The 12,705-nt window shown below is 40.3% G+C and overlaps 2 protein-coding genes across 2 annotated transcripts; both read right to left on the bottom strand.

The window, feature by feature from the left end:
- Positions 1-2,060: 2,060 nt before the first annotated feature.
- LOC117835688 (cyclin-D2-2) lies at positions 2,061-3,772 on the bottom strand. The gene is made up of 7 exons (XM_072290528.1): positions 3,460-3,772; positions 3,087-3,177; positions 3,029-3,039; positions 2,909-2,998; positions 2,621-2,822; positions 2,390-2,514; positions 2,061-2,291 (listed from the first exon to the last, which is right to left on the bottom strand). The coding sequence occupies exons 1-7, from the start codon at positions 3,742-3,744 to the stop codon at positions 2,061-2,063; spliced, it is 1,035 nt and encodes a 344-aa protein (XP_072146629.1). The 5' UTR covers positions 3,745-3,772.
- Positions 3,773-5,853: 2,081 nt separating this feature from the next.
- On the bottom strand, positions 5,854-11,998 carry LOC117835847 (dolichyl-diphosphooligosaccharide--protein glycosyltransferase subunit 4C-like). The gene is made up of 2 exons (XM_072291078.1): positions 11,866-11,998; positions 5,854-6,315 (listed from the first exon to the last, which is right to left on the bottom strand). The coding sequence occupies exon 2, from the start codon at positions 6,313-6,315 to the stop codon at positions 6,202-6,204; it is 114 nt and encodes a 37-aa protein (XP_072147179.1). The 5' UTR covers positions 11,866-11,998; the 3' UTR covers positions 5,854-6,201.
- Between the last annotated feature and the right edge of the window lie 707 nt (positions 11,999-12,705).

The raw sequence follows: 12,705 nt of genomic DNA, 5'->3' as shown, positions 1-12,705 counted from the left end.
ACCTGATCCAACCGAAGAACCTGACCCAACTTGAAAAAAACCCTGACCCGATGCCCACCGATTGGGCTCGGGTCAAAAGTTTGAACTAAATGTCTGGCTTATATTGGGCTCAGGCCAGCCAAAAAAAAAACCCTGAGGGTTTTCAGCATGATCCAAACCTTGCCAACCAGACTGATCCAAGTCTAGTTTAAAGTTTCCTAGTTCAATTTGTGTATCTAAATTTTTAATACACGACTTGTAAAATTTTCTTATAATTCTAGGTTTGATTTGAGTTTTAGGTTTTTGATTTGCTACTTTTTAATTCATCCATCTTATAAAAAGTATATAGATAAGACAAAGATACAAAAGAATACTAGCTAGTAGCTACTCATGCAAGTTCCCTACATTTTATCCTCATCATGAATTATAAGACACATTGCATTAATACATTTTTGTAATAACAATTTATCACCTTTTGCCATGAAATTAACTAGTTGTAATATATAAATATGCCATGTGGATTAGTGTAAGATTCGAATCTCCAATGGCAAGTCAAGATGACACATACTAGCTGCTAGTAACCATGCTTGTTGGTTGCGTCATGTGAACTACGTCACCCAGTAATGAATTAACGCTGACCGGTTTGATGAATTATTTTACATCGCGATCAGCAATGTCAGGAGTTCCATATGCGTCAACGTGCCCCACGCACGACATGAACAATGCAAGTGACCCGTTGGACGCTTCATATGTTCTGAAGCCACTGTTTTGACAGCTATATCGTTTGTCTATATTTCTATAACATTTTTCTCGATTACTAATTTTTCTTTTTTTTGGTTGGGGGGGGGGGGGGGGGGGGGGGGGGGGGGCGGCGGACATTGAAACGGAACAGCGTGATTGTGATGCATGTAGTCATGCAAACTGAGTAGATCATTCCTGACATTGAAAGCCTCATATCAGCCCTTGCACAGAGATATACCCTACGTCGATGAGATCTAAAAATTAACGAGCTGCAAAATAAGATTACATAAACCTGTACTGGATGTTCACATCGCATTTCTTCCGACCACTTCAGAAACAAAATATGCTCACAGAAAGCCAGGCCGGCACAGCTACACTTGAAAGAAATCAAGAGAATCGCATGTATGGATGCAGACTCCTAGCTATCGCACGTACGCCCACAGGTATAAACTCAAGTACAAATCACTAGTCACATATATAGGAGTATCTTTGTACAAGTGCACAGAACAGCACTATTTAACTTGTCCCAAGAATCGGATGCATGCATGATTATCAGTCATATCAGTAGCTAGCTAGATTGACGATGCCTGAGATCTACTTTGGTCATATCGCTAATTGCATCGTCCAAGATCTGGCAGCGCGTAAAGATTCATGGCCACATGTACTTTAAGTAATTAGCAATGCCGGCTGCAACAGAATTGTTAACGACTTGCTGTCTTACTTCCTGCACCACTGTATACACAGCATTGTTACCACTGAAAACTACTGAATGATAGCTAGCAAACGACACCTCGGTAGACAGTTACAATTTTTTTTTAACGTATTCTCTCGGTCAATAAAATTGCATCTGGGCAGTGGAACTAAAAGCGGCCGGGTAGTTCAAAGGGAAATCCATCGCTCTGCTCCCTTTTTACCTGCTGTGGTAAGAAACAGTCTGATCACCAGATGTCACAGATCGAGTCCAGTGAGCCAATCGCGTTGGATAGTCAAGTTTGGTCTAGCACTGTGAGTAGTATCAGGATGCTGTGGCTTTAGAGTTGGAAGTTGTTCACTGTTGCTTGATGACACAGAAGTATAGCAAGGACCAAACTACAGATCAAAGAAATTAATACAATCTTTTCCAGTCTTCGTTCATGCTATGCCTTCATATCACCGATCTCATATACACATAACCAGAAGGAAAAAAAACAAAAAAACGAAAAACATGGAATAGATGACGAAATAATTAAGCTTTCTCTTAATATAGTTCGATATTTCCCCCCTTTTACCATGTTTACTGTTCTTTTCTGAACTCATTTATATATATGAATGTCTATGATCTTATGCCATTTGTGCTGGGTCTAGGCGTCTAGCCTTGTCCTCTTGTTAGCTGGAGTGTAAGCCTGGTTTTTGTTGTTGTTGTCCGCTTGTGATGACCCTGGTGTCTGGTTGTCGTCAGTCTTGAAGCTGAAGCATGGGCCATCCAGCACACCAGATGGGCTCTTGGGAACTGAAGGACTCGCATTGCATCCTTCGACCTTCTTCACTAACCCGACCTCTTGCATTGCTTCACAGCTTCTCCTCACATTTTCCTACAATTGTGAATTCGTATGTTTTAGAGGCAATGTAATTGTAATACATGATTAAACACTCAAAAGTAGCTAAACCTTCAAAGAGAGATGACGTATACCTTGTCAACAAGTATGTTAGAAGCTATAAGAGCGCTGCTGAAGTCAAGGACGTGACTTTCAACAGCTGCTGATAGAACCACGGCTGCAGCAATCTCAGAAGGTCTGAATTGCAGGAACTTAGTTGCTGCGAATTCTCAAATGCACACAGAGATGTTCTGATCATGTACTATTCATCTATGGAATTGACAAAGCGGCTAGATCCAATTTATTCATGAAGCAATATAATCTACCTTGCAGAGTGCCAAGGATGAGCTCAGTGCACCGAGAAGCAAACCCACAACTCAGCGGCTTCCCCTGGGTGAACTTGTCCACGAAATAGTTGATGTAAGAGAATGGGGTCACAGCTTGCATCCTCCATTTCAGAGACCTCAGAACAAAAAACTCCACATTCTTAATAGCTTCTGCACCAAACTTATACTTCTCACTGCAAACCTGTGACATAATGATAAAATTTTAGAAACACCATTCCTCAAATATTAAAGCAATTTTATGTAATGCTACTCGTGTATTTTCTCCACCTGGAAGTCTGCGCACCGAGGAACCACAGCCTCCTCCATCTTGGCTGCAATGGATAGGCAAGCAACTGAGAGTAGCTGCTGCATCCAGGGCTGGCCAACCTACACCAACAAGAAAATCACATGCTGATTGACTATTAACTTAATAAATAAAGGAATGACCTGCATAGATTTGTAGAACCTACCGGGGGTTCATTTGTGGAGAGGAACCTATCAAGATAATTAACAGAGAGATAAAAGCACAGTGGTCCAAAATTATGACGAGCCTGAGCCTGCAGTACACATGGAAGAGACAGACAAGTAGTACAATTCAGTTGCTGCGCAAGACAAAAAATTAGTCAAGGGCAAACTTGGAGCTAACAGAATAAAGGCGAATTCTGCAAAACAAAAACATAAGTACTGAGATGGAACGGGTAAATGAATCATGAAGGCATCTTAGAATGACAAACTAGTAACCCCTCAACGAATTAAACAATCCAAAAGAACACCTCAAAAAAAATTAAACAATCCAAAAGAGAAATTCTGCAGCCGATTGTTTGATAGCATTTTTTCACCTTGGTGATCCAATCAATGGCAGCAATCCTCCAAGAGGGCAGCAGTCCTCCACCGTTCAACCTCTGGAGGTAATCCCCCGTTGCAACATCAACAAGTTGCTCCTTCTCCTTCTCCATGAGGGATGCTACAACCTCGTCGCTCTCCAACGGAAAGCCCTGGAAATCAAGGTCGGCCCCCAACTCCGGCATCTCCCCCTCGCCGTCATTGCACCCAAAAATGTCGTCCATGTTCTCTTCGCACAGCAAGGACGACGGGGAGGCACCACCGGCGGAGACTAACTCCATGGCGAGGTTGCTCCAAGGAAATGGTGGATTTTTTTTTTGGCAATTGTTTGTCCGGGAACTGGTAGATAGGGGCTGAAGATTTCAACTTGTTGGCTATGGCATTGTTTTGGGGAGATGGAGTGATCACCAAATCGACTGCGAGAAGATGGGTGATGACGACGCTAATCTATCTCTCCATCTCTCTTCCCTTCTCCCTTCTCCCTTCTCCCTCCCTCTCTATGATTTGAGGAAGATGACTTTTGATGCTTGTTGGAGCCTTGGAGGAGGTGTGAAGATGAGAGAGGAGGCTCTGGCCATTTTATAGGGTGTGAGCATTTATGATAATTAATGTTTCTGGTTGTAAGATATTTTTTGGGAATTTTTTTATGTACTGCTTCACCCGCATGTTAGTTGTGAGCCGGAAAATTAATACTCAAGGCAGTCCTATAATCCTGTATGTATATTCTGGAATTAAATTGCATTCTTGATGTACTGCCATTGCTTTGGGATGTGCCTGCCAGTTTTGGATGTCTATGCTTTGTAGATACTTCGACATTAGAGATGGTAGCATTTGATCAAAGTTGTACTACTAGTATAATGTGTTCTTGTTTAATAATCTTTAATCTCCACCGAGTAGAGCATCCAAAGATGATTTTGTGGTGTTCATGCTCCCCTGGATTATTTCTGTCTCGTTAGCTCATAGTTTATTGTGTTTTGGATCGTCCCAATATCTGTATTTACAAAATACTATATATGCATGTGCCCACTGGATGTGCTTGTATTTGACCATCGCATTTGCCTGCAAACCATATTCCTAATGATTTTTTTTATTTTTTTAACATGTTGAAAAATTACCAGACTAGGCACTCATGAATTTCCTTCCAAACAACAAGGCTCGCATCCATCTTCACGGTGGTCCCAACTCATTGCCATAAGCTTACAGAAATGAGTTAGAGCGAGCACTGATGTCAAAAGATATCTTTTTTAGATTAAGTCAAGAGATATCTCTTTGAAACAAAGAAACATGCGAGTTAAACCTTGAAGAAATGCCTATGGAGAAAGAAGAATCTTGAATGGAAGGAAGGGTGTATTTACAGAACAGCCTCCAGAGATTCTGCAATTAAAAATGACTCGGATTAACAGACTACTTCAGCACTTATTTCTATTTTTGTTTCTTGACCTGTAACAGGAGTTCTATTCGAGATGGCTGGCTAGCCTTTTCCTCGCTGGAGATTACAACCCTTGCAGCTTGCATTCACCAAAAATGTCATGCTAGATCTTGTGATCTTCCAAGGCATTTAACCTCACAGTAGTTTCGCACCATCTTTGGCTCCTGTTTTTTAAAAAACGGTATATTACTTGATCTTCTCCCATTTGCGTTTCGCTCTCTTCTACTACTGGATTATGCCATACTTACCGCAATTACTAACTTCTTGAAATGAAAGAATATCAGATTCACAATCCAAATTAAATCAAAGCAACCTCGATCCATCACCTCCAAGGAAATTTCTAGGATTTTAGGGTAGTTCTGCATAAATCCAACCCAAATGAAATCCCTCCTCTTTGAAATTATTGTGTTCCGTCCAACGATTTTCCCTGGCATCTTTCGCAGTCTGCTGCTTCTGCATCTACACTCCTAACAAACTCTCGTGCTGTTTGTATTGTTATATGAGCTTTGTTACAGTGCTTTTCTTGTTCATTCTTGCATCCGCAAAGGCACTAAGTTAGCCTGTCTTATACTATACCTACTTTCAAAAGTTGGCTCCAGTGACGATGGCTGTTTCCTTGCCCAAGTTGACTATGGCTCCTTCACTCCCTTGGCGCCAAAATGCCATGCCCAAAAGCTTGTCCGATCTGTGGCCTCTTCCACGTCAACCTCACTTCAGTCCACTTCCGTTAGTGGCAGGCTGTTAAACCGCGTAGAGCTTGCGCGTATTCCGTCATGCTTAGGGAAAAAGCTTTTCTTTTTTTCTTTTTGCTCAACAGGGAAAAAACTTTGAGAAACGATGAATGAGACTCGCCACGGCCTTTTTTAAGACCTTGTTTGGATACGAGTCCTCATTGTCTCGCATTTCGGCCTTCGGCACTCGGCAGGATTATTCCAGCCTCTCGAGTTTAACAGCTAACACGGAAACAAACGGGCGCGCTAAGTTTAAACTTTCTTACATGACAGTGGAAGGTAACATAATTCCATGCGTTAGTTGAGTAGCACATCACTAAGACACTATTGAGCATCCGGCAAAATGGCTATTATTCCAGAATCACTTCGGAAATGTCATGGAACTATGTTACCCTCAACTACTTGTACATTATGGCAGTCACAACGGTACAAGCAGCATGACTCGCAGTACAACCAGCCCACATCATCATATAACCAGATTTCTTCCAACTTCGGATCAGCTCATCAGCATAGCCTGTCTGATGTGTTCTCTGCCTATTTGGCTCCAGTTATGGCATGCATTATTCGCCTCAGGCGCACTAGTTCCCTTCAAACTTTGGATCAGCCATCACGAAATGATATGCTGTGACCAAAACAAATATGAAGACGCCCACAAAGTTGGTGAAGAAACCCAAGTCTTGATCGTCAAACATCTGCAGCAAAGACAACAGGCAGATTTCGTTTCAGATCTCAAGAGACAGGTGAATAAATCATTTGTGTCACCTCAAATTAACTGATGGTTGGCAGTTGGCCAGAAACAGTGTAAAGCAAAAACAATTTACAGTAAGAACTGAGGTTATAAAATTGCTTCAAGTATAGCCTGAAGGAGAAAGAGTGGAACCAAGAAGAAAATAACCTCCCAAACATGAAATTTCAAGGATTAAGCACACTGGGAACAATAGGTGGTTAATTACAGCAAAACGCTGCAAACAAAATCTCTATGAGATTATACGTAAATCTAGTTAATCCAAGCTAAACATCAGCAATTGATGTTTTCACGACAGATTTCAGAGTTACCAAAAGGCTCCAAAAATTCCATTCTACCAAATGTGAGAGACAAGTTAGGATAAGCTCATTTCCTCCTCTTTAAGACTGCATAACAAAATATGTGTGAAATATATACACCATACACCTAAAACTGCCAAACAAAAAATGGGGAGTGTCTAAGTAATCACTTGTAATTAATTTCGCAGGAGAATTTTTTCAGTTCAGGCTCAAGTCTTAATTCTTGCCATTTGCAGCTTAACAGCAAAAGGCATGTAACGTGTTTGTTACATTGATTTTAGATTGTACCTCCAGCAAAAGCCAAAGCTGAACAAATAGCCTGATTTTAGAATTGATTAGAATCGCAATCTATTCTAGGTTCTTAGCGCCAAGTAGTGACCACCCTTGCTCTTTTCCCTTTTTCCATTCAGCCCATTTCTGGGAAATAACATTTTGGAGTTGCCACTTGAAGAATCACAAACAGAACACTTTCTCTATACAAAATCAATCCAAAAACTAGGAAGCCAAATAGCTACAACTCCAGTGAATTAGCTTTTGAAAAAGCAGCTTCTCCAAAGTTAGAATCCAGAATCAGCTTTGCAAAAGCCACACCCAAATCAAATAGGCCCTAAGTAGCCTTGGAGAATACAAAGTTGCTTAAATGAGGAAGAGGAACACAGACAAAGAACTGAGAACCAGAAGTATTTGAACAAGCAGATGGGCAGAGAATTAGATCAAGGTATCTAAACACGCTATGTTAAAAGCATAAAATCAACATCGCACTACCTATTTAGAAATACAACTTATTTTCAAAATCATAGAGATTTGTTTCTGTTGGAACTTGAGAGTTCTTCAATAAGGCTAACTACTATAATCTTAAGTTACAACAAAAGTAAAGAAATTAATGGCTGAAGGCTTATTCGATAGCAATAGTCGCACGCACCTCAGCAAGAAGTCCAAAAGACCACTCAAATTTCTTTCATGAAGCAAACCCAAAATAAATACTAATTCCAGGCAAACAATCATTTAGGGTTCTGAAATTTATCATGTTGCTTATTTGATGCATCTTGAAATCACAGGAAACTTGGAGAGCGATGATAAAAATAAAGAAATGAAATAAATTTGTATCCATCATGAACGTTTCTCCGCAATACAAACAGTCACACATGGAAATATAACATATTTGTTACATCAGCAGGTCATGAATGAAGGTCAAATATCTGCCCACAGTCTTCTACCATAAATGTCAAATTATACCTATAAGAAGGAAAGCATGAAAAAAGAAGACAAAGTATTAATACAAAATTCCCATGATTTGCTTTATTCATATATCGTTGGTGACAGTGTAAATGGATGTTCACATGATGTGTTTTCCTTAAAATTTTCTTTGAAATTCCATTGTTAATTGTCGCCAGATTAATGCTTCACAGCTACTGTGCAATAATGCATAATTGCAAGATAGCAAGGTTACTGGCCCCTACACCAAAGAAGGTGCAGGGCGAACATGATGCATCTGCATATCAGAGTTTCAAATATATCATTTTTGTCCATACAATTTCCAGTTTATGTCTTATTCTGATTGGTTGAACACCATATCTGACCGCTTCAAACTATCACATTTCCTTCCTGTACAAACCTTTTCTAGTTTATGCCCTATTCTAATTGATGAAAAGACACCTGATAAGATGCAGCTAAGCCAGACTAGCAACACCATCACGCTCCATGGTTTTCTAAAAGAAAGGAGTTAACTGAAGGAGATGAGAGGTCCTTATTTATCTTAAAGCAAGAAGTAACTTCCCAGGAACAGTGACAAGAATTAACTATGGAGCAAGATACGAGGGTGATAATATGCTCATACTGGTCAGTAATGAGAATGGAAAACCTCAGCAGCTGCATAGTGGTTTTCTTAGCTATTAAAGACTTCTGATGGCTCAAAGCCTCACAACTCTGATGTTGACACAAAACATATCTGAGCTGTATCAGGAATAAGATATACATTGATTATCTGAAATAAGATATATCATGATGCTGCCACTCTATAATATTTTTTAAGCTGCAATAGCTTCCAGCATGCATCGGATATAGACTCTTGAAGACATGACCAACATAAGCTATAGGCCTGAAACTGTATAGCCAAGCCAGCTAACAATGCTATGCTGATTCTATAAACTTGTAGTTTACAGCTATCAGAGGAAAGTAACAAAGATTGTATCCAGGGAAAGAATTGATGGAATTGAATTTTGCAAAAAAAAAAAGAAAGAAATTATGAACCAAAAAATTGCTTTGCGTACAGGAACCAAAAAACAAGACATAACTTTTGCAAGCAACAATATGCACAAATATATATAGCAAGCATTATTATTTTCTACTATGCAGATATCCCTAATGGTTTCCCTTTGCACTTATCAAAGTTTTCTGGTGTCAAATTCAACCACCTCAGTGTAATTTGCAAAAGCTAGTACAGGTGGGCATGATATTAAAAGTAAATAGGTAATTAGCGAACATTTCTCTCCCAAATTGATTATACATTTATACTCAAAATCGGCATACGAATGGATCTCACCGTCACCTATTGCATGTTGTATCCACCTAATAAACTCTGAAACATAACCAAACCCTTTATATTCTACAAAAAGCACTTTAAGGAACCACACGCACACAACACTACTAAATTGTACAATGCATTCTACAAAGAAGACACACATGTGATCTGACTCAAGAGTTGTGATTTGGAACACAGACGGACTCAAACGAAGAAATGTGAAGGAATCTACCAGAATAGGTGAAATCAAACTGCAACAAGGCATTTTGTGTGAAGAAAGAACGAAAGACAAGAATAAAGGAAGCACAAATGGTTTCTGATAGCAAATGCTCGGATCTATGATTGGCAAAGGGAATGAATGTGCAGATGTCTCCCTTGGACACCATCAATGTCTCCAGTTTGAGTGAGGAAGAGGAAAAAAGACAGACAACTGAAAATCAAACATAATTAAAAAAAACTAGGTGGATAGGCAATTATAAAACACTTAAACACATACAAGCATAAAATTAACAAAGAGTTTTCATTAAAAATGCAACGAAATATAGACATATTTTTACTGACCTTTAACATTTCTCTGCACTCCTCAAAAAAATCACTTGTTGATAAGGGATTTCATTAGCCATGAATGAAGGTGTATAGGAAAAATAAATCAACTAACAAAGGTCTTTAATACATAGGGTAGCAATGATGAAAACAGAAAACCTTGGAGAGAAGTAATATGCTTGCATGCATCTCAAAAGTACAGTACATTGGACAAGGCAACAAGACTAATACAAATTTGAAACCATTTTAAATTTGCTTTGCTGATAACTGTTATAGTGTTATCAAGTAGAATAAATGGAAAATCAGTCTGGCATTGATGTTTTCCTTGAAACATCCATAATACACACAAAATAAACTTGTGAATATTGCATCTGCTAGTAAAAAAACTTTGGAAGACAAAGTTATGTCCATACTTTTCTACCATAAATGGCGAATAATACCAAAGAAACACAATAGATGAAAATTACGTAACAGAAGTTCTATACAATTAATCATATTTCAGAACAAGTAATTTTATTGTTTGCTTTACTGATTCAAGTGGCGCACTGCCATGAATCTTGCTTCAATGCTTCATTCCTTGTCACTAGATTAATGTGCCATAACCACTGTGCCACCAGTAAGACTCAATTTGAAGGCAGCAAGGTACAGGGTGATTATGATTCATCATGTCAGTTGCATTAAAAAAACAAGAGAAAAAAAAATCATTTATGCCCCTTTGCAGTTGACAATACAGCTAATAGCATGTAGCCAAGCCATACTAGTAAAAGCAGTCTCTCCATTATTGTGTAAAAGAACAGAGTCAATTGAGAGGGAGATGACAGGTGCATACCTGTCGGAAAGCGTGAAGTCAACTGATAGAGAAGGTGAGTCACTAATGAGCAAGATAAGAGCAAGAGGGAAAGATTAGTGGGACGGTACGGGAGATTCAAGAGGAAGAGGCACTCTAGCTTGAGAGCAAGAGAGGCATTGGAGGAGGGGGGGAAAAACTCAGCAGCCACACGCTAGAGTTTCATGAGCTATTCATGACTTCAGTGGCTTGAATCCTCACAGCACAAATGTGTCATATAGACATACGGAGGTGTGCAAATAATGTTTTGCTTGTTTAAAACAGTCATGTCCTGACATTTCTATAAACGGTCTAGGGCATTTTGAAAGCTGTGCCGGTACCCATCATGCATCGAACATCAATTATGAGTAAGCGATTTAACTTGAGATCTTGGCGCACCTGTATAATCAAGTTTGATTAACAATGCAATGTTAATTGCAGCAAATTACACTAGCTTCATGAAGCAGGACTATCAGCAGAATAAAGCAAAGTTGTTTGAAGGGAAAGAGTCAATTGCATGGAGATTGAGTGAACAACAATTTGTGAAAGAAAAATTCGGTCATTTCACATACTAGAACTACAAAATGAGACATATAGCAAGAGATGACAAGTGCAATTTCATGGGGCAAGCGTTAGTAGTTTGCTACTATGGTTTCCACTTATTGTCGTAATCATTTGCAAGTTCTCCACTAGAGAGGCAGATGGACATTGGATTTGCAAGTTCTCCACTAGTCTGGTGTCAAGCATTATTCGGTAGTGTTTAGTTCAGGTGCAGATGGACATTGGATTTGCAAGTCAAACCGAAATGTAGCACGCATCTAAAACCCCCCAAATGGACTGTACTCGTAAAATGGGCAAACGAACAGATCTCATTCCTCATCAATTGCATGCAGTATCAAGAGAGGCAGAGACATTTATTTCGTACTACCCTGTAAAATTCTACCAACAAAGGACGCGTTACCGATCGGAGCATCGCATCTTGCAAGTAGCGCACTCCAAGTAACACCACACGCACAGTCACAGTGCCAGCCGAATCGCATGCTTAACTGAACCAACAAATCACAAATGTGACCCGTGAACATAAGCTAATACCACCAATTTGGAGCGCAGGCGCAATCGACCAGGAGGATGTGAAGAAACCTACCGGATTGGACTAGATCATACCGCAGCAACGCAGGGCCCCCAGATGAAGAAAGCAAAACAAGAAGGGAATGAATGAAGGAACCCAGAGTACTAAACGGCTTCTGCAACGGAATGCCAGAAATTCGATTGGCGGAGAAGAATGGATCAGGCGAGAACTTTGCCGACCTTTGATACGCAGATTCTCCCTTGTACGCCCCCGATCTCGCCTGGTTTCGACGCGTCGCACCTGCCTCCGGGGACGGAGAGTCGGAGACGAAGGGGGGTTGGTTGATCTGGTGGGGCGGAAAAAACGTGACAGCGGTGGGGCTCGAGTTGCGGCCGAGAGGGTATTCCGTTGGGCTTTTCAGTTGGGCTACTATTGGGCGCGTTAGGTAGCCTGGGCTGTTTCAGCCGGGCCCGTGAGCCAGGTTCTAGCCAGACGGGCTAGGTCCATAGGGTGTAGAGATGTTGATCGGTAAATCTATATCCCATAATGCTGATTGGGCTAGGAGGGTGTTTGGTAGGGTGGGCCGGCATTGGACCCCCTTAACTAATCCAAACTGCTATTAAAAAATGGCGTTTCGTAGCCTGCATAGGGGAGAGTTGCCCTCACCATCAAAAGATGGCATTTCGTAGCCTGCATAGGGGAGAGTTGCCCTCACCACACGCAGGTGCTGGTGAAAGTTACCCCTGCCTTGGCGCCTAGAAATGCACAGATCAAGGGATTTTGAATGAAACTGCTTTAATAAACAAGCAATTAGGGAGGTCAACAGTACACTTGTGAGCAAAGTTTACAGAGGAACAGAATTACATCGAGTTAGCAATCTAGTTAACGTAATTAGGGGCTTCCTTGCATAATTGTTGAAGTAAAACTAAGTAGGAATATGGCACAGAGGGCAATAATCACTTGCAAATGCCGATATTGATGAAGAGAGCAAGCAGAACCACAATGACAACAATTTTGAGATTAAAAAATATCCACCAAGCCTAATCTACAATGTTAACAAGTAATGGGTCGGGATTCAG

This window comes from Setaria viridis, chromosome 9, assembly GCF_005286985.2.
Source record: "Setaria viridis chromosome 9, Setaria_viridis_v4.0, whole genome shotgun sequence".
Lineage (NCBI taxonomy): Eukaryota > Viridiplantae > Streptophyta > Magnoliopsida > Poales > Poaceae > Setaria > Setaria viridis.
The sequence above is the reverse complement of the archived record's forward strand: the minus strand, read 5'-3'. Positions and strand labels throughout refer to the sequence as shown.